The sequence below is a fragment of the Chiloscyllium plagiosum genome, unplaced genomic scaffold (assembly GCF_037043375.1).
Source record: "Chiloscyllium plagiosum isolate Xiang-an unplaced genomic scaffold, Cpla_swu_hap1 HiC_scaffold_46, whole genome shotgun sequence".
Lineage (NCBI taxonomy): Eukaryota > Metazoa > Chordata > Chondrichthyes > Orectolobiformes > Hemiscylliidae > Chiloscyllium > Chiloscyllium plagiosum.
In genome coordinates, this window is record NW_028270184.1 from 9844126 (window position 1) to 9866261 (window position 22136).

The 22136-nt window shown below is 52.1% G+C and overlaps 1 protein-coding gene across 1 annotated transcript in view; it reads left to right on the forward strand.

Annotated features, from left to right (window-relative positions):
* The first annotated feature begins 1254 nt into the window (after positions 1–1254).
* atg2a (autophagy related 2A) overlaps positions 1255–22136 on the forward strand; it is a 210814-nt gene continuing 189932 nt past the window's right edge. The window contains exons 1-9 of the mRNA XM_087983599.1: positions 1255–1476; positions 2520–2682; positions 4001–4150; positions 5894–5996; positions 8262–8448; positions 10993–11154; positions 14413–14509; positions 17885–18049; positions 21412–21563. Coding sequence (XP_087839725.1) covers positions 1255–1476; positions 2520–2682; positions 4001–4150; positions 5894–5996; positions 8262–8448; positions 10993–11154; positions 14413–14509; positions 17885–18049; positions 21412–21563 — 1401 coding nt within the window. The remainder of the gene's footprint in view (positions 1477–2519; positions 2683–4000; positions 4151–5893; positions 5997–8261; positions 8449–10992; positions 11155–14412; positions 14510–17884; positions 18050–21411; positions 21564–22136) is intronic.

The following is a 22136-nucleotide window of genomic DNA, read 5'->3' on the forward strand; positions in this document are numbered from 1 at the left end:
CTCCAAAGAGTAACCCACACAGACCCAGTCCCTGACACTTGCCCCTGACTAATGCACCTAACGTTATGGGGAGTTCAGCACGGCCAATCCACCCTAACCTGCACATCTTTGGACTGTGGGAGGAAACTGGAGCACCCGGAGGAAACCCCACGCAGACACAAGGAGAATGTGCAAACTCCACACAGACAGTTGCCCAAGGTGGGAATCAAACCCGGGTCCCTGGCGCCGTGAGGCAGCTGTGCTAACCACTGAGCCACCGTGCTGGCCCAGAATGAGAAATGTTTGGAGGGATACGGGCCAAGTGCAGGCAGTTAGGTCTCGTTTATGGTCGGCATGGACTGTTTGGACAGAGGGTCTTCCTGATGAAGGGCTTAGGCCCGAAACGTCGATTCTCCTGCTCCTCGGATGCTGCCCGACCTGCTGTGCTTTTCCAGCAACACACTGTTGACTCTGAGCTCCAGCATCTGCAGTTGTGACTTTCTCCCTGTTTGGACTGAGGGGTCTGCTTCCGTGCCGTCCAACTCTATGACTCCGGAGTTTACACGAGTCCGAGGTGGCCTGATTGAAGCATGTAAGAGCAGGCTTGACCAGGTGAACATCGCAAGGACACTTCCTCTTCGGGGTCTCATCGTTTGAAAAGAAGGGCATCCATATCAAATAAGCAATCTCTGAGGGTTGAGAATCCTTGTAATTCCCTTTTTGGAAAGGCAGTGGGTGCAGAGTCTTGAAATATTTTGAAGGCCGAGGTGGATAGAATCTTGATTGTCAGGGGATTTGCAGAAATATAAGATTTGAGGTTAAAACCGGGTCAGTCTTATTGAGAGCAGGTTTGAAGGGCCAAGTGGCCACCATGATTTGAACTGTAAAGCAGCCACACAGTCCAGCCTGTTCCCCACAGGAATAGGGTTTCCACCCTCTGACGAGTTGCCTGATTGAGGGTCAGGGAAGCCGTTGGAAATTCTGTTGAGTTCATGGCGGTTTGAGAGAAAATTTAGAGCAAGTGAGCCATTTGGCCCCTCGAGCCTACTCCACCATTCAACTGGATTGGGGCAGATCTGCGTCAGTGCCGTTTTCTGTACAATGACTACACCCCTCGATCATGTTCATGTTTCAAGTCGTTGCTCTCTCTCTCTCTCTCTCTCTCTCTCTCTCTCTCTCTCTTTTGAATGTACTGAATGATTGGGACTCCACAGCCCTCAGAGGGTGGACTCACCCACTCTGGGTGAAGACGTTCCTCCACATTCTCCGTCGCTAATGGCCGACCCCTTACCCTGCGCCAGTGTCCCCTGGTTCCGAGTGCCCAGTCTCATCTGCCTCTCCCCATCGCACGGTCCCGCCCATCCCAGCAGTCAGCCGAGCGAACTTCCCACTGCACTTCCTCCATGGCGGGTCCATCCTTCCTGTATGCAATGGGGTGGTGGTGATCAGGGGCAGCCTTTTCACCAGCACAGCTCCCTGCTCCTTGACCAGTGTTTGGTGAGCTCCTCTGGAAGGTGATATTTCTTGCAGTTGGACCCTGCACAGAAGGGTGTGTCGGCAAAGGAGGAAGGGCTGTTCACTGTTTATTCCATAATGACAATTGGTGATAATATCTCCTTCCATAATCAACATTCAACATGGCTGTTTTCACAGGACTAAGCATCCTTAAGTTCAGAGCCCTCTCTGGAGGTCTCTATTATTACTTCCCTACTCTTCCTCTCTCTTTTCTACATTTCTCTCTTGCTGTTTTCTCTCGCTCTCTCCCTGCATTCTCTGTCTGCATTTTTGCTCTCTTTCACTCACTCACTCTCACTCACACACTCTCAAACTCTCTCTCTCTCACTCGCTCACACTCTCTCTCCTCGAAGATGACCCCCAACTGACCACTCCAACTGGGCTTTTGGTCAGCTCTCTCATTGAGTGGTCTGGTGTTAAACATCTTTTGGTTCTGCTCCTCTGACGTACTGTTGTATGTTGATTTGATTTGTTATTGTCACATGTACAGTAAAAAGTTTTGTTTTGTCGCAGGCAGATCATCCCGTCCAAAGTGTGTCAGGGCGATAGAACAGGGCGAGGAATACAGTGTTCCAGCTGCAGGGAAGGCGCACAGAGAGGGAGACCAATTTTAAATTTAATATTTGAGAGGTCCACTCAGAAGTCTGATAACAGCGGGGAAGGAGCTGTTCCTGAATCTGTTGGTACACGTATACAAACTTTCATATCTTCTGCCCAACTGCAGAGGGTAGAGGAGAGTATAATCAGGGTGGGAGGGCTCGTGGATGATGTTGGTGGCTTTTCTGAAGCAGTGGGATATATGGGTGAAGTCAGTGGGTGGAAGGTTGGTTTGGATTGGGCTATGTTCACGACTCGCTTAAGTTGGCCTGTGGTCTGGGGAAGAGCAGCTGCCAAACCACGCAGTGATGAGTCCTGGTAGAATGTGGTTTGTCCACAAAAACCGGGGAGAATCCGATTGTTTTGTGTCACTGCGAAGGCAGTGTCTGGTAGCAGTGCCATGACGGGGCCCTCCCTTTTCTCCGCAGTCTCTCAATGAATTCCTGGACTCGTTGGGGGCGCCGCTGGAGGTGACAGACGGCTTCATCAGTAGCATCTCGGTGACCATCCCCTGGTCGGCTCTGATTACGGAGAACTGCACCGTGGAGGTGACGGGCCTGCAGGTGACATGCAGGCCCAAGTATCACTTTGGTAAGCCGCAAATCTGAGACAGTGGCAGAGTGAGAGGTGTGGGTTTGAGTGGGACAAACGGAGGCTGTAGAGCCTCGACTTCCCTGAGGCGGTGACTCCTGGTCACCCACTGCTCAGGGGGCGATGGTGCCAAAGTGCTGACTAATGACCTGGGGCAGGGCTTCAAATCCCATCATGGAACACTTGGTGGAACTTAATCAATTATTTCATAAACGTGGATCATTGAACTAGTCCCAGTCATGGTGACCACGAGGTACCCACCATAGAATACAATCGAAAAATCCCAATTGTGCACAAGAGGCCATTTGGCCCATCGTACCACCCACAAAGAGAATCCGAGCCAAACCCAATTCCCCCAACCCTATACTCGTAACCCTGCATTTCCCATGGAGAACCCACCGATCCTGCACATCCCTGGACACTATGGGACAATTTAGCACGGCCAATCCACCCTAACCTGCACATCCCTGGACACTATGGGACGATTTAGCACGGCCAATCCACCCTAACCTGCACATCCCTGGGCACTATGGGACAATTTAGCACGGCCAATCCACCCTAACCTGCACATCCCTGGGCACTATGGGACAATTTAGCACGGCCAATCCACCCTAACCTGCACATCCCTGGGCACTATGGGACAATTTAGCACGGCCAATCCACCCTAACCTGCACATCCCTGGGCACTATGGGACAATTTAGCACGGCCAATCCACCCTAACCTGCACACCCCTGGGCACTATGGGACAATTTAGCACGGCCAATCCACCCTAACCTGCACATCCCTGAACACTATGGGGACAATTTAGCACGGCCAATCCACCCTAACCTGCACATCCCTGAACACTATGGGGACAATTTAGCACGGCCAATCCACCCTAACCTGCACATCCCTGGACACTATGAGACAATTTAGCACGGCCAATCCACCCTAACCTGCACATCCCTGGACACTATGAGACAATTTAGCACGGCCAATCCACCCTAACCTGCACATCCCTGGACACTATGAGACAATTTAGCACGGCCAATCCACCCTAACCTGCACATCCCTGGGCACTATGGGGTAATTTAGCACGGCCAATCCACCCTAACCTGCACATCTTTGGACTGTGGTAGGAAACTGGAGCACCTGGAGTAAACCCCACACAGACACTGGGGAGAGGCCTGTATGCTTTAAGCACAACAGCATAGATCAGCCGGGCCGAATGTCACCCCCCCCACCGTGGCTGTTCTTTACGGGTTCTCCTCCCCATTGCCTGGGTGTTTTGAGAGCCCCAGCGTGCCAACACAACTGTGCTAACTCTAACTCTCTCAGTCCCAGGGACCGAGTCTCCCAGTTGGTCATCGTGTATGACCACCAGCATGCAACTCGCCAAGGAGTGCCTGAAGGAGCAGGCCGAAGAGCCGGAGGAACCCACGCAGCCACTCGAGGGCCTCGAGATGTTCGCGCAGACCATCGAAACCGGTAAGCCCACTGAAACTCAGGGGTTCACCAGTGCGCAAAGAAAGACGTTGCATTGTCTGAGCACCTTCGATGATCCGAGGACATCATGAAATCCTTCATCGCCAACTAAGTCCCATGTCCAGTTACTGCGGGAGGAAATGAGAGCCATGCTGCACACAGCAAGATTGTTTCTATCCATTTTGTCCCTTCCATGTAGCGATGTTACTTTACAGAGGGAAATTGGATCCAGGTCAAAATGGCGAACTAAACCCCAGCCAACTATTGGTTGTGGTCAAGAGATATCTTTCCCATCCACCGAAAGGATAGGTGGAGGCCTTGTTTTAAGGTCTGAACTGAAAGACGGCCATTCCGACAGTGCGGCGCTCCCTCAGCACTGACCCTCCGACAGTGCGGCGCTCCCTCAGCACTGACCCTCTGACAGTGCGGCGCTCCCTCAGCACTGACCCTCCGACAGTGCGGCGCTCCCTCAGCACTGACCCTCCGACAGTGCGGCGCTCCCTCAGCACTGACCCTCCGACAGTGCGGCGCTCCCTCAGCACTGACCCTCCGACAGTGCGGCGCTCCCTCAGCACTGACCCTCCGACAGTGCGGCGCTCCCTCAGCACTGACCCTCCGACAGTGCGGCGCTCCCTCAGCACTGACCCTCCGACAGTGCGGCGCTCCCTCAGCACTGACCCTACGACAGTGCGGCGCTCCCTCAGCACTGACCCTCCGACAGTGCGGCGCTCCCTCAGCACTGACCCTCCGACAGTGCGGCGCTCCCTCAGCACTGACCCTCCGACAGTGCGGCGCTCCCTCAGCACTGACCCTCCGACAGTGCGGCGCTCCCTCAGCACTGACCCTCCGACAGTGCGGCGCTCCCTCAGCACTGACCCTCCGACAGTGCGGCGCTCCCTCAGCACTGACCCTCCGACAGTGCGGCGCTCCCTCAGCACTGACCCTCCGACAGTGCGGCGCTCCCTCAGCACTGACCCTCCGACAGTGCGGCGCTCCCTCAGCACTGACCCTCCGACAGTGCGGCGCTCCCTCAGCACTGACCCTCCGACAGTGCGGCGCTCCCTCAGCACTGACCCTCCGACAGTGCGGCGCTCCCTCAGCACTGACCCTCCGACAGTGCGGCGCTCCCTCAGCACTGACCCTCCGACAGTGCGGCGCTCCCTCAGCACTGACCCTCCGACAGTGCGGCGCTCCCTCAGCACTGACCCTCCGACAGTGCGGCGCTCCCTCAGCACTGACCCTCCGACAGTGCGGCGCTCCCTCAGCACTGACCCTCCGACAGTGCGGCGCTCCCTCAGCACTGACCCTCCGACAGTGCGGCGCTCCCTCAGCACTGACCCTCCGACAGTGCGGCGCTCCCTCAGCACTGACCCTCCGACAGTGCGGCGCTCCCTCAGCACTGACCCTCCGACAGTGCGGCGCTCCCTCAGCACTGACCCTCCGACAGTGCGGCGCTCTCTCAGCACTGACCCTCCGACAGTGCGGCACTCCCTCAGTACTGACCCTCCGACAGTGCGGCACTCCCTCAGTACTGACCCTCCGACATTGCGGCGCTCTCTCAGCACTGACCCTCAGACAGTGCGGCACTCTCTCAGCACTGACCCTGTGACAATGACGTTTTGAGCAGTCAGCCTTGATTTCTCAGCTCTGGGATTCGGACTGTCAGCCTGTCTGTGTGTTGTGTTCCTACATGGCCTTTCTTTTTCAGTAATCAACCTTGTGTCATGTTTGCTCTTGAATAAACAGTGCTCAGGAGGATAAAAGTAACATTCCTTGACACCATCGTTCGAGTGGAACACACTCCAGATGGATCCAGGACAGGCACTGCTCTGGAAGTGCACATTAAACGGTCAGTAATGCGATATTCCAGATGGGAGGGGGTGACCCTTCAGACTGTTACTGTCCTTGGTGTGTTTGGAGTGGACAGTGTAGAGGAAGCTTTACTCTGTATCTAACCCCGTGCTGTCCCTGTCCTGGGGAATGTTTGATGGGGGACAGTGTAGAGGGAGCTTTACTCTGTATCTAACCCCGTGCTGTCCCTGTCCTGGGGTGTGTTTGGAGTGGACAGTGCAGAGGGAGATTTACTCTGTATCTAACCCCGTGCTGTCCCTATCCTGGGGAATGTTTGATGGGGGACAGTGTAGAGGGAGCTTTACTCTGTATCTAACCCCGTGCTGTCCCTGTCCTGGGAATGTTTGATGGGGGACAGTGTAGAGGGAGCTTTACTCTGTATCTAACCCCGTGCTGTCCCTGTCCTGGGGAGTGTTTGATGGGGACAGTGCAGAGGGAGCTTTACCCTGTATCTAACCCCGTGCTGTCCCTGTCCTGGGGAGTTTTTAATGGGGGGACAGTGTAGAGGGAGCTTTACCCTGTATCTAACCCTGTGCTGTCCCTGTCCTGGGGAATGTTTGATGAGGGACAGTGTAGAGGGAGCTTTACTCTGTATCCATCCCCGTGCTGTCCCTGTCCTGGGGAGTGTTTGATGAGGGACAGTGTAGAGGGAGCTTTACTCTGTATCTAACCCTGTGCTGTCCCTGTCCTGGGGAGGGTTTGATGGGGTACAGTGCAGAGGGAGCTTTACTCAGTATCTAACCCCATGCTGTCCCTTCCTGGGGAGTGTTTGATGGGGGGGACAGTGTAGAGGGAGCTTTACTCTGTATCTAACCCCGTGCTGTCCCTGTCCTGGGGAGTGTTTGATGGGGGGGACAATGTAGAGGGAGCTTTACTCTGTATCTAACCCCGTGCTGTCCCTGTCCTGGGGAGTGTTTGATGGGGGACTGTGTAGAGGGAGCTTTACTCTGTGTCTAACCCCGTGCTGTCCCTGTCCTGGGGAGTGTTTGATGGGGGGACAGTGTAGAGGGAGCTTTACTCTGTATCTAACCCCATGCTGTCCCTGTCCTGGGGAGTGTTTGATGGGGGGACAGTGTAGAGGAAGCTTTACTCTGTATCTAACCCTGTGCTGTCCCTGTCCTGGGGAGTGTTTGATTGGGGGACAGTGTAGAGGGAGCTTTATTCTGTATCTATCCCCGTGCTGTCCGTGTGCCCGGACTGTATGAACTCATTGCTGGGAGCTTGAAATGGAATGAGTTCTGTCCCGCTAATGAATGACCACAGAATTAATTTGTCAACATGAAGATTGATGAGAAAGCAGATTTTGATGAGAGTCAGCAAAGGGGTAGACATCGGATGTTCAGTGAGTGAGTGCTCAAAAATGTAATGTTTTGGTTGTGATATTGTCCAGTTTGCCCGGAAGGCTGATTTTATTGAGATGGGCCAATATTCCGGAATGCTGCAGGAGAAAGGGGCTTTAGTCTCTTACTCAGTGAATCGCGAGAGTTACAGGAAGTGATTTGGAAGGCCAATAGAGTGTTATCTGTTATTACAAAGGAGATGGTCAAGGGCTTTGGTGAGGATGCCGCTGAAGTACTGCGTCAGTTTTTGTCTCTGTATTTAAAGGAGACATATACTTGTTTTGGGAGCTGTTCGCTCTGGGCTAATTCCTATGAACAGGTTATCTTAAGAGCAAAGACCGACACTCATTGAGGCTTTGTAGAACGACAAGTGATCGTGTTGGAAAACACAAGATTCTGAGGGGTTTGACAGGGCACACGCCTAGAGGGGATTGATTCCTCCTTGTCGGGGAGTCTCTGACGAGGCAGCACCGCGTTCTCTCCGAGAGAGGGTGGTGGGGTGGAAGAGTCACTGTGGGTCATGGGTCTTTGAAATCCTCTTCCTCAGAGATCAGTCCCGGGTCTGAGCGTGGTGACTGAGGGTTTCTCCCTTTAAAAGAAGGCAGCAGAGGGTTGACCCGACACAGTTTGCGAATATTCAGTAAACCTTTGAAGGCAAGAACATTTCAGTCTGTGGAGAGGTGCAACGCGTCATCAGAAAGATTCAAGGTCGAGTCAAGCGAGGGTTTTCATCCACACGATTTTGGAGGGGAGCCAGGCAAGTGGAGCTGATGCCCCCGATCAGATCAGCCAAGATTGTGTTTGACTGGTGGGGCAGGCTGAAAGGGGAAGAATGACCCTCCCTCTTATTCCTCAGGATCTTCCTGTTGAAAGATAAGGCACTGTTTGCGCTGGTGTCTCCAAAGCGCCTCTCTTTCCTGCAGGTTGGAGTACTGCGATGAAGCTGTGATGGACTCTGGCAGCGGCTCCAAGAGGGACCCCATTCCCATCGATATCCACCAGCCCCCGGCGTTCGTCCACAAGGTGCTGCAGTTTTCTGGGGTGTTGTTGCACTATGAGGAAATCCCCGAGCAGGCCGGGGAGCCCCAGACCTCACCGCCCGTACTGCAGGTAAGGGGGCCTTCCTCAGAGACAAAGCCCCAGCACCGGGGAAATGCCGAGGCCAAGAAGGAGCACTGTGTGCAGCGTAAAACTAGGGCTGTAGAACCGTCGGGGTGAAAGTGAGGACTGCAGATGCTGGAGGTCCGAGTCTAGATTAGAGTGGTGCTGGATACGCACAGCAGGTCAGGCAGCATCCCGATGAAGGATTTCTTGCCCGAAACGTCGATTCTCCTGCTCCTCGGATGCTGCCTGTTCTGCTGTGCTTTTCCAGCACCGCTCTAATCTAGACTCTCGAACCATCGGTTTGTGGCACCAAGGCCTCCAGGCTCATTGTGTCTGTGACAGTCTCATCCCAGCATTCCAGTTCTTGGTCTGTATTTGAACTTATAGAGTCACACGGAGGTGGAGAAGTCAGCGTTTCAGGTGGATCGGTCTTGAAGAAGGGTTACACCTGAAATGTGGACAGCTCCACCTCCTGATGCTTACCTGGCTAGCTAGTGGTCTTCCAGCCTCCAGCCTCAGGCTCGAAGGGCAGAATGGCCTACTCCTGTCTACCTTGGATTCCAGCATCTGCAGTTTGTTTTGTCTCTTACAGAGTTAATATGGAAACAGACCTGTCAGTCCATGCTGACTATAATCCCAAACTAAGCTCGTTCCATCTGCCTGCGCTTGGCTCATATCCTTCCAAACATTTCTTATTTATGCATTTAATTAAATGTCTTTTAAACATTGTAACTGTACCCCCACACCCACCACTTCCTCAGGAAGGTCATTCCACACACGAGCCACTCTCTGTGTAAACATAATTGTCCCTTGTGTTTTATTTTTAATTTTTCTCCCCTCACCTTAAAAATATGTCGTCTAGTCTTTCAATCCCCCACCTTAATGAAAAGACACTTGCCATTCCACCTTATCTATAACCCTTCTTATAAGCCTCTAAAAGGTCACCCAACCTCCTAGGCTCCAGTGAAAAAGGTCCCAGCCTGTCCAGCCTCTCCTTCTAACCCGAACCCTCCATTCCTGGCAACGTCATGGGTGGCACGGTGGTTAGCACTGCTGCCTCACAGCGCCAGAGACCCGGTTTCAATTCCTGCCTCAGGCAACTGTCTGTGTGGGGTTTGCACATTCTCCACCCGTGTCTGCGTGGGGTTTCCTCCGGGTGCTCCGGTTTCCTCCCACCGTCCAAAAATGTGCAGGTTAGGGTGGACTGGCTATGCTTAATTGCCCGTAGTGTTAGGTGAAGGGGTAAATGTAGAGGAATGGGTCTGGGTTGGTTGCTCTTCGGAGGGTCGGTGTGGACTTGTTGGGCCGAAGGGCCTGTTTCCACACTGTAAGTAATCTAATCTAATCAAATCTAAATCCGTTCTGAACCCCCTCCAACTTAATAACATCCTTCCAATAACAGGAAGACCTGAGCCCAGGAGACTTCTCCAGAGGAGGCCTCACCAATGTCCTGTACAACCTCAACATCAGTAAAAATAAAAACGTGAATTAAAAGAGAATCATGTAACCGAAGCCTTTCCATGTTCTTGTGATACCGGTTACATCTGCTGTACATCCCAGTGATTGGCTGATTGAATCAAACAATATTTGACTTTGATGTTTGTTGTAGGAAAGCCACATATCAAACCGGCCCACGTTTGCAAAACAGAAAGATTACATTACAGTGTGGAAACAGGCCCTTCGGCCCAACAAGTCCACACCGACCCGCCGAAGCGAAACCCACCCATACCCCTACATTTACCCCTTACCTAACACTACGGGCAATTTAGCATGGCCAATTCACCTGACCCTGCACATCTTTGGACTGTGGGAGGAAACTGGAGCACCCGGAGGAAACCCACGCAGACACGGGGAGAACGTGCAAACTCCACACAGTCAGTCGCCTGAGGCGGGAATTGAACCCGGGTCTCAGGCGCTGTGAGGCAGCAGTGCTAACCACTGTGCCACCGTGCCGCCCACAGGAAAGCATCTCCTGTAACATACACTTCTGCTGTGGGCAGCAGTTGCGAAACAATGCCGAGTGCTGCATTAACCACAGACTTTAAAGTAATCAGTTGAGTTTGTAATGTGGCTTAATTACGCTCGCAGGAAGCACAGTCACTTCAAACATAGGGACCCATGTTCTGCAAACAAGAGAAACATATTCACCTTGAGGACCTATGGTTCGCCATTGCTTTCTCCCTGGTAATGTCTCAACCAATCAGTACCCTTTTCTCATGTCGTATAAATTGGCATAATGGCTTGAAATCTGGCATTCTTGCAATTGGCCCTGATAAGTGCAAGACAAAAAGTTGCATCGACCTTTTCAACAGCACTCAGGTTCTTGGTCTGTAGCCCTCTCAGGTGAGCCTCTATGCATTGTTTTAAGTGCAGTGGAGGAAGGGACGTCATGATGTGGTGAAGATTCGCAATAAGACCCTGTATGATATTCCAAGTTTACTCTTGAACTGGCTTCCTGAGTGGCAGCTGCGTGGGAGGGCGAGATTGCTTTGCGTTGTCCCTGGTTTTGAAATGTTCTCTCCGTTAAGTGCGACACCCGTCTCTTCGCAGCCGCAGGCGGACCCGACTGGGGAATCGCATTCTTTCCCTGAAGCCAGCAGCAGGACTGCGGAGGGACGCTCCCCATCGCCGCTGGTGCAGATCGGCAGTTGTACAGGGTGCCTGGAGCTGACCGTGAAATTTAAGCAGAACGATGCACTGCCCGGACCGAAGGTTACCGACGGGGGATGGGTGGCGAGCAGCAGATCTTGGGTTCCGGGGGTGAAGGTGGTGGGCGGACGTGGCGGGGGGGATGAGGGAGGCTTGCCACACCCCACTCCCAACGTTCCTGGCTCGTTCTTAGAAATAACCTCCGAAGGGCAGTCACTATGGTACGAAACTCGGCCGTGCACAGGAAGCTTACCGCAAACAGCGGGCTAATAGTGACCGGATCGTCTGGAGGTGGAGGGACAATTCTGGTTCTGGCATACCAGGGAGAATTCTACACTGGGTGTGGATCTCTCGCTGTCAGCCAAGAGGTGGGAGTCCCTATCCAAAGGATGCCTCCGCCGACAGTGCAGCCCTCCCTCAGCGCTGCACTGAAGTATTGAACCAGTCTCTGAATCCCTCACCCTCTTGGCTTGGCATGCTCTTTACTGGGAGCCAAAGTTCACACTGTTCCTAGTAGAATCCCCATTCAGCCCACACCAGCCCTCCGAGCGTCCCACCTCCCTGCCCTATCCCCATAACCCTTCGTTTCCCACTGCTAACCCACCACCCACCCAAGCTGAACATCTTTGGATATCGGAGCACCCAGAGGAAGCCCATGTGGTCGGGGGGTGGCGGGGGGAGAATGTGCAAAGTCCACACGGACGGTCGCCCAAGGGTGGATTCGAACCTGGGTCCCTGGCGCTGGGAGGCAGCAGTGCTAACCCGCTGAGCCACCGTGCTGCTCCAGTAAGCTGCGTTTCTTTTCTGATAATTGAAGGTTAGGTCAGGGAGGGCCAAGTCCTCATTGATCGATACCCCACCGTCCCTTGGACACGGAGGCCACAATTGTTGACCATCTCTGTCATCCCCTGCGAGGGTTAAGATTCGGCTCCTTCGAATATTGAAGGTGACAAGTTTGTTTCCCTCAATGGCATACAAACGTAGGAATTCGAGGCAGAAACAGGCCGTTCGGCCTCTCAAAACTTCATGGTCGATACATTGTGATTCAGATTTCACTTTCCCATCTTACTGCTGCCCCTAATAATCTTAGGTTCGTGTTGGGCGAGGGAATCAGTTAACATCTGTTGTAAAAATATTTACTGACCCCCCCCCCCCCCCCCAATGCAGACCATTCTAAATTCGCCCAGCCCTCTGAGAGAAAAGGAATCCCCTTTGTTCTGCACAGGTTGACCCTTAATCTTAAATCTGTCCGTCCCCCCGCCCATTCTGAACTGGTCAACACGAGGACGGCATGGTGGCACAGTGGTTAGCACTGCTGCCTCACAGCGCCAGAGACCCGGGTTCAATTCCCGCCTCAGGCGACTGTCTGTGTGGAGTTTGCACCTTCTTCCCGTGTCTGCGTGGGTTTCCTCCCACAGTCCAAAAAATAATGTGCAGGTTCGGTGAATTGGCCACGCTAAATTGCCCGTAGTGTTAGGTGAAGGGATATATGTAGGGGAATGGGAATGGGTGGGTTGCACTTCGGAGGGTCGGTGTGGACTTGTTGGGCCGAAGGGCCTGTTTCCACACTGTAAATAATCTAATCTAATCTAATCCATTTTGCCGAGACAGTTCGGCAACTTGCGCTTCAACCAGGTCAACCTCTCCCTCTTGCTAACTCCAGCGGACACGAGCACAATCTGTCCAACCTTTCCTCATAAGACGACTCATTCTGGGGCGTCATCAAATCAGAGGCCCCGGGTTAGTGACATCAGGTTCAAATCCATCTTGATGGGATTCAAATTCACTTAGTAAAAGCTGGACTCGAAAGCCAGTCTGGGTGACGGTGACCATGACGGCAAAGACCGATGAGCTTAAACGTCCGCCCGGTTCGCTGACGTGCTGTTTGACGGGCAATCTGCCATCCTGTCCCATTCTGGGCCGGCACGTGACTCCAGGCCGACAGTGAGGTGGTGGATTCTGAACCGCCCCTCAGAAAAGGCCCATCGAGCCATCGGTTCCAGGGCAGGTCGTGACAGACAGCAAATGCCCATGTTGCCAGCAATGTCTACATCCCGTCAAGCAGAGGGGTGGCTGGGAACCACCATGACATGGGATTTGGGGGGATGTTGGTGGTTCTTTGTCGTGGGAGTCTATATATCCAAGGCAGGGGTAGTGCAGGGTAATTGGGGAGATCCCTAGTGTTATGGCTGGCCTTAAATTGCTGGGCTGACCACTTAGAAAGTCTGTCATGCTGAACCCAAGACAGAAGTAACTAATAGTCTTAAGAGAAGGCGGAAGGCTGACCTGAGGTGAGAGCACAAGTGTGGTGTACACTGTGTTTCTCCATCTTTGTTCCACTTCGTAACATGTGAGCTGTTCACTCTGGATTTATCCTGAGCTGGTTTAATTTAACCTGTTCGCCAGCTCAAAACGGAGGGTGTACACGAGTCCGGAAACACCACACGTGTCGGGCTGCGTCTTCTGGTACAATAGGGCCGCTCGAGGCCTGATACAGGGTCCTCTCGAGGTAAATGAAGAGTTTGGTCGGGGAGAATGTAGATTACGTGCTGCTCGCTGGGCGAGAACACAAGAGGTGGTAGTGGGAATAGGCTGTCTGCCCCCCCCCCCCCCCCCCGAAGCTGCTCCATCAAAGCCAGGACCAAGGGGCAACCTCTTTATCCAGAGAGTGTGGAGAACGTGGACCTCACTCCCAGTAGGAGTGGTGTGGCTGCAGGTAGGGGGAAGCTAAATAACCATGAGGGGAAATCTGGTTGATGGCTAAGATGGAAATGAGGTGGAAGGAAGCACCTCTTGGACCTGTAGACTTGACTAAAAACTGATGTAATACCTTGGACCTGACAAACCTCCCGTCCAGTGAATTCGGAACAGGAGGAGGCCATTCAGCCCCTCTGGAGCTTGTCACACAGACACGATGTAGCCATTCAGCCTTATGAACTTGTGACACGGGCCCTATAGCCTCTCGTTGCACGGGAACTGGGAAAGGTCATTCAACCCCTCAACCCTGTTAGGCAGGAAGTAGAAGAGGTTTCCCAGCTCCTTGAGTCTGTCATAATTGAGTTGGGAATGGCATTCAACTTAGGAAATGTGTAGGAAGAGAACACTATTCAATCCCTTCTGACTTGTTACACAGAAACAGTAGGAGGAATTTCTGCCAATCTGTACCTTAATTCCTGGTCCTGTGACTATTAATACCCATTCCTCTCAGAACCTATAGGATAGGGGACTAGTGACAGCAAGGCTGGTTGATGTCCTGTGTCCGGGGAGTGTGGGTTCTGTTTCTGTGTTTGACCTGTGCTGACTGCTCTGTTTCTCTGCCAGTTGGCAATAGATGGGAAGATGGGGTCGCTGCACCTGTTCCTGAACCCCCAACAGGTCTCCAACCTGGCTGACTTACTCAGTACACTCAACCTCACAGGTAGGTTACACAGTTAATCACAGGACCCCGCACAGCATTGATGTACAGTGGGGTGTTGGGGTTCAAGTCCATTAGCTCCCTGAAAGTCGCCCCGTGAGTAGATAGGGTGGTAAAGAAGGCGTATGGCATGCTTGTCTTTATTGGTTGGGGAATTGAGTACAAGAGTCAGGATGCCATGTTGCAGGTTTATAAGACTTTGGTGAGGCATGAAGGTTAGGTCAGGGAGGGCCAAGTCCTCATTGAGAGAGTATTGCATTCAGTTCTGCTCCCCACATTTACAGGAAGGATGTGGAGTCTATGGAGAGGGTGCAGGAGAGGTTTCCCAGGATACTGCCTGGATTAGAGGGTATGAGCTGTAAGGAGAGGCTGGAAAAACTCAGGGCGTTTTCTCTGGAGACTGAGGGGAGACTTGATAGAAGTCTCTAAAATTATGAGATGCATAGGTAGGGTTGACGGTCAGAATCTTTTTCCCAAACTTCGAATGGCTAAAACTAAGTATGCTTTAAGCTGAGGGGGGAAAGTTCAATGGAGATGTGAGGGGCAGGTTATTTACCCAGGGAGTGGTAGGAGTCAAGAACCTGGTGTCAGGGTGATGAAGGTAGATTCAGCAGGGGCATTTAAGGGACTTGTTGATATATACATGAATATGCAAGGAACAGAGCGATATGGACCAAGGGCAGGATGAAGGAATTAATTTAATTTGGCGTTACGTTTGGCACAAGGTCATGGGCTGAAGGGCCTGTTCCTGTGCTGTACTGCTCGATGTACCTCGAATGAACTCGGGTGAAAGTGTGCTCTGTTCACCATGACTTGGAGGGGCCAGTGTTGACTGGGTTGGACAGATTTAAAAGTCACATCAGGTGGGGAGTTGTCCCTACTGCAGGAAAGCAGGAATAGGAACTCTGCCTCCCAAGCCATTCAGCACGATCACAGCTGATTTAAAGATAACACTCCCACCCAAACTGATAACATTTTAACCCCTCGCTTATCAAGTATCTGTCTATCCTTCTGTATATCTCCCCTCCCTATCTCCACCCCGTCCCCATCTCTCTCCCCCCGTCCCCGTTTGTCTCCCCCCGTTCCTGTCTCCGGCTCCTCCCCTGTCCGTCTCCTCCTTCCCAGTCCCCCTTCACCTCCCCCCTCCCTATCTCTACCCCCCCCCCCCCCCCCTCTCCTCCCTCACCTCTGCCTCCCTCCCTTTCTACCTCCCACTCTGTCAGTCCTCTACCTTTCTCTGGGTCTCTCTATCCCCTCAAAGTTCTGTGATCTTCCGCTGTTTCGGTAAATTGCTTCTTTTTTTATTCCTTCTGCTAAAACGGTCAGTTTACCAGGTTGCACTGTACTTGCCAGGTCTTTGTCCATTTGCTTAGCCTCTCAATATCCCTTTGTAGCCTCATTAAGTCGTCTTCATAATTTACTTTCCTACCTGCCTATCTTTGTATCATCAGCAACTCAGAAACCATGCCTTCGGTACCTTCATCCAAGTCCTTGATGTAAATTGTAAAGAGTTAAAGCCGCAGGAGCAGAATTCGGCCATTTGGCCCGTCTAGTTTTTGTTCCCTTTCAATCATGGCTGATATGTTTCTCAACTCCTTCACCCTGTACTCCTTGATCCCTTTACCAATCAACAGTCTATCTCTTTTTGCCTTAAAGACTCTCAGTGACTTGCCCTCCACAACCCTCTGTGACAGTGAGTCCCACAGATTCCCCCGCTCTCCCCCCCCCCCCCCCTCCGCCATCGAGTACAGACCCAGAGTCCTCAGGCGCTCCTCCCATGACAAGCCCCTCATTCCCAGGATCATTCTTGTAAACCACCTGTGACTCCCTTAAATGCCAACAGATCCTTCCTTAGCTACGGGGGTCCAAAACTTGCTCATAATATTCCAGATGTGGTCTGACCAGAGCCTTAAATAATCTCGGTTGTATATCTCCGCTCTTATATTCTAGTCCTCTTGCTAACACTGCAATTGCCTTCCTAATTGAACCTGTGTGTTAACCTTAAGACAGTCCTGAACTAGGATTCCCAAGTCCCTTTGTGCTTCAGATTTCCAAAGCCTTTCCCAGTTTAGATAGATTTTAGATTCCCTACTGTGTGGAAACAGGCCCTTCGGCCCAACTAGTCCACACCGACCCTTCGAAGAGTAACCCAGCCAGACCCATTCCCCTACCTTTATCCCTGACTAATCCGCCGACCACTGTGGGCAGTTTAGCACGGCCAATCCACCCTAACCTTTGGACTGTGAGAGGAAACCGCAAACGTGGGGAGAATGTGCAAACTCCACACAGACAGTTGCCTGAGGCGGGAGTTGAACCCGGGTCACTGGCACTGTGAGGCAGCAGTGCTAACCACTGAGGCACTGTGCCGCCCCTCTGCTCTTTCCACCACAGCGCATAACCTCGCACTTTCCCCATATTGCATTCTATCTGCCCACTCTCCCACCCTGTCCGAGTCCACCTGCAGCACCCTCGCTCCCTCACCATACCTGTCCCTCCACAAATCTTTGTGTTACCTCAGCCATAATGCCCTTGGTTGCTACGTCAGGATTGGCAATGTGTAACGTGAATTGCTGTGGTCCCAACACGGACCCCTGTGGGACTCTGCCACCCACCGTCCTGAAAAAGACCCCTTTATCCCCACTCTCTGCCAGTCAGCCAATCCTCAATCCTTGCCCCAAACACTATGGGCTCTCATCTTATTTAGCAGCATCCTCCACAGCATCTTGTCAAAGGCCTTTTGGAAATCCAGATAGGAACATCTCTTCTTGCAAAACCAGATATATTACCACCCACATTCTTGAACTCTCGTGTCCCACAATAACGTTTATTAAAGGCCCTCTGGAAATCTGAAGTTGAGTACACACACTGGTTGCTTTATCCACGGCGCATAATAAATTGGTGAACCGTGATCTCTGTTTCAGAAAGCCATGTTGACTGCCTGATTGCCTCAAACTTTTTTGCCTGTGCCCTGCTATAATGTGCTTAATAATAGCTCCTAACAATTTCCTGGCTCAATCCTGATTTCTGTCTCCCTCCCCTTTTGGAATAAAGGACTTAGAGTCGCTATTTTCTAATTGAATGAGAACCCCCCCCCCCAAATCAAGGGAATGTTTGGAAAGTTAAAACCAACATATCAATTACCTCAGTAGACACCCCTCTAAAAACCCTGGGGTGAAGTCTGTCAAAGACCCCATAGACTAATTGACCCCACTGCTCCAACAGCACATCTTGATCACAGTAATTGCAATTTTGAGTTTCTCCCTCCCTTGCATTTCCTAATTTACGGCTATATTCGGGATGTTGCTTGTATCATTTATAGTAAAGGCCGGTGTAAGATACCTGTGGCATTTTTTTTCGTTTTGTCTTCTCGTTCCGAAGCAGAGGTGAGCGGACTGAAGGAAAAGCTGAGCAAGAGTCGGCCGCTGGACCCCGAGGATTTCAAACTGATCGAGCAGGATCTCAACAAGCAGCTTCACTCGGGCCAGAGCTCAGGGCACGCCAGGAGCGAAGAGCTGGACTCGTTTGCAGGCTCGGAGAACAGGGGTAAGGAGGGCAACACGGTGGCTTGGTGGGTTAGCACTGCTGCCTCACGGAGCAAGGGACCCGGGTTCGATCCCACCCTCGGCCGACTGTCTGTATGGGGTTTGCACACACTCCCCCCATGTTTGCATGGGATTTCCTCCCACAGTCCAAAGATGTGCAGGTTAGGGGAGATTGGCCATGCTAAATTACCCATAGTGCCCAGGGATGTGCAGGTTAGGGTGGATTGGCCGTGCTAAGTTACCCATAGTGCTCAGGGATGTGCAGGTTAGGGTGGATTGGCCGTGCTAAATTACCCATAGTGCCCAGGGGTGTGCAGTTTAGGGTGGATTGGCCGTGCTAAATTACCCATAGTGCCCAGGGATGTGCAGGTTAGGGTGGATTGGCCGTGCTAAATTGTCCCATAGTGCCCAGGGATGTGCAGGTTAGGGTGGATTGGCCGTGCTAAATTGTCCCATAGTGCCCAGGGATGTGCAGGTTAGGGTGGATTAGCGGTGCTATATTGTCCCATAGTGTCCAGGGATGTGCAGGTTAGGGTGGATTAGCCGTGCTAAATTGTCCCATAGTGCCCAGGGATGTGCAGGTTAGGGTGGATTAGCCGTGCTAAATTGTCCCATAGTGCCCAGGGATGTGCAGGTTAGGGTGGAATGGCCATGCTAAATTACCCTGTAACATCCAGGGACGTGCAGCTTAAGTGGATTAGCCGCAATAAATGCGGGGTTACGGGGATAGGGTGCGGATGTGCATCTGGGCGGGATGCAGAATTGATGAGCCAAATGGCCTCTTATAGCACAGTAGGGATTCTTTGGTGTTTCTCTGGACTGCTCCTGCTGCAAGTATAATGTTTTGAGTGCTCCTGTGGTACTGGGCCCTAGCTCTGAGTTAAGAGGCCTGAGTTCAATCCTACCTGCTCCTGACGTATGGCAATAACATCTCTGAACAGGTTGATATGACACAGGATAAACCCACCCCCATCCCCCGCAACTTTAAAGTAGCAATCCAGAAAAGATTTACCCCGTGCGGTAATCTGTGAAAATTCGAGAGGCCAGGAACTATCCCAAAGGTCATTATTCAAAGTAAAAATTAACAACTTTATTTGTTAAAGTCTAACAAAGGTTAATTAACTCACACCCATTTACAACTCCTTCCTCTAACCTATCTTTTACTTTCCCCTTCTATAATACTAGTCCAATAAAGCCCCCGATTAACATTTACCAAAAATTCACATTTCAAAACCAGCCCGCTATCAAATCTTCTCTTTGTATCTTCCTCTGTCTTCTTTTCTTCTTAGGGATTTCTGTTTCACAGGTCACTGATGGATAAAGGTGCCTTTTAAGAGAGCGATTCTGCAGGCCGTCTGCAGATGCTGGTGGCTTGGCAGTTCTCCTCCAACTGTTCCATTTTCCCTGGTCTTGTACCCCACAGCATCGGATTATGTCATTCGCTTTTAATATTATCAATATACTCAATTCAAACTTGATTGGAGTCAGCTTTTTTTTTGGGGGGGGGGGGCATAATTTGAACTGATTGGCCGAATTTGAATTTGTTCTGTCATCTCCAGGCAACCCAGCTACTCTAGCTGTTCAACCAAATGTTAGATTGTTACCTTATTCAGAACACTTGGTGCTGTGTCAGGTATTTCTGCTAGCTTTTAACTGTCTTAAAGGTACAGTACCCCTTACACCATTATTAGGTTATTGAAGAAAATTTCGATTGGCACAGTGGCTCAGTGGTTAGCACTGCTGCCTCACAGCGGCAGGATCCCCACCCTCTGGTGACTGTCTGTGTGGAGTTTGCACATTCCCCCTGTGTCTGCGCGGGTTTCTGCCGGGTGCTCCGGTTTCCTCCTACAGTCCAAACATGTGCAGGTTAGGGTAGATTGGCCGTGCTAAATTGTCCCCATAGTGCCCAGAGATGTGCAGGTTAGGGTGGATTGGCCGTGCTAAATTGTCCCCATTGTGCCCAGGGATGTGCAGGTTAGGGTGGATTGGCCGTGCTAAATTGTCCCATAGTGCCCAGGGATGTCCAGGTTAGGGTGGATTGGCCGTGCTAAATTGCCCCATAGTGCCCAGGGATGTGCAGGTTAGGGTGGATTGGCCGTGCTAAATTGCCCCATAGTGCCCAGGGATGTGCAGGTTAGGGTGGATTGGCCGTGCTAAATTGCCCCATAGTGCCCAGGGATGTGCAGGTTAGGGTGGATTGGCCGTGCTAAATTGTCCCATAGTGTCCAGGGATGTGCAGGTTAGGGTGGATTGGCCATGCTAAATTGTCCCCATAGTGCCCAGGGATGTGTGGGTTAGGGTGGATTGGCCATGCTAAATTGCCAAATAGTGTCCAGGTATGTGCAGGTTAGGGTGGATTGGCCGTGCTAAATTGCCCCATAGTGCCCAGGGATGTGCGGGTTAGGGTGGATTGGCCATGCTAAATTGTCCCATAGTGCCCAGGGATGTGCGGGTCAGGGTGGATTGGCCATGCTAAATTGTCCCATAGTGCCCAGGGATGTGCAGGTTAGGGTGGATTGGCCGTGCTAAATTGCCCCATAGTGCCCAGGGATGTGCAGGTTAGGTTGGATTGGCCGTGCTAAATTGTCCCATAGTGTCCAGGGATGTGCGGGTCAGGGTGGATTGGCCATGCTAAATTGTCCCATAGTGCCCAGGGATGTGCAGATTAGGGTGGATTGGCCGTGCTAAATTGTCCCATAGTGCCCAGGGATGCGCAGGTTAAGTGCGTTAGCCATGGGAAATGCTGGGTTACAAGGATCGGGTAGGTGGTTGGGTTTGGGTGCGAAGCTCTTCAGAGGGTCAGTGTGGATTCGTTGGGCCGAATGGCCTGTTTCCACACTGCAGTGATTCTCTGGATTCTTCAGGAGACCAACACTCTGCACAGTATTGATGGTGTGGGCTCAGATATGGCCTATACAGTTGGAGTGAGGCTTCCCCTCTTTTCTCCTTTGTCTTCCTTCGGTCGGTCAGCTTTTCCTGCCAGTGTGAGACGAGCAGGGCAGAGTGGCGACTGTGAAATATTCCCATTCCGACCTGAATTCCATCGTTGCCCAACCCACCGCCGCCCCCTCCAGTTCAGCATCCTGACGTCAGTGGAGGTTCTGCTTTGAACAGAAGGGGTTGGAGAGAGCTGGGTGGGCGTCTCTTTCAGCCTACCTGGAATGGAATATGAAAGGTGATGCATGCGGGAGACGGTACAATCCCCTTGCCTGTGCTTGTCCCCTTCAGCTGATTGCATGGTTTTCCCACTGCATTACAGTCCGTATTTACACCGACGTCGAGAGCAGTTGGATAATTGGCAACTGGTTGCTTTGTTTTAAACTTCTGTTTGCACTCAGCCTGCCTCTTTGTCTCCGTTGCCAGTGCCCCCCGAGATGTTTTACTCCATGGCCCCAATGACCAGCAGTGTGGCCTCAGTGCAGTCGGTGAGTGAGCTGTCAGACGTCGACCTGGAGAGCTCGATGCGCAGTGACTACATTAGCTGCCCCCCGCAGCCCCCGTCACTGCAAGCATGTGTAAGTAATGGCGCACAGCCTTCGCGTAGACCCCTGTACCCGCTGTTTGGAAGGACTGAAACAATATCAAGCCACGCGGGATATTAAAATAAAGAGGGGAAGTCTATAAGGGAGTAACAGAGCTGAAGAAGTCTGGCAACGCAAGGAGATTGTGAGCACACAAGAGGCTAGAATTATCGGGGCCCAGACATCTTCAGGGCAGGACGGTGGTTCAGTGGTTAGCACTGCTGCCTCCCAGCGGCAGGCACCCAAGTTTGATTCCACACTCAGGCGACTGTCTGTGTGGAGTTTGCACATTCTCCCCCCATGTCTGTGTGGGGTTTCCTCTGGGTGCTCCCCTTTCCTCCCACAGACCAAAGATGTGCAGATTAAGGTGGATTGGCCGTGCTAAATTGTCCCATAGTGCCCAAGGATGTGCAGGTTAGGGTGGATTGGCCGTGCTAAATTGCCCCATAGTGCCCAGGGATGTGCAGGTTAGGGTGGATTGGCCGTGCTAAATTGTCCCATAGTGCCCAAGGATGTGCAGGTTAGGGTGGATTGGCCGTGCTAAATTGTCCCATAGTGCCCAAGGAT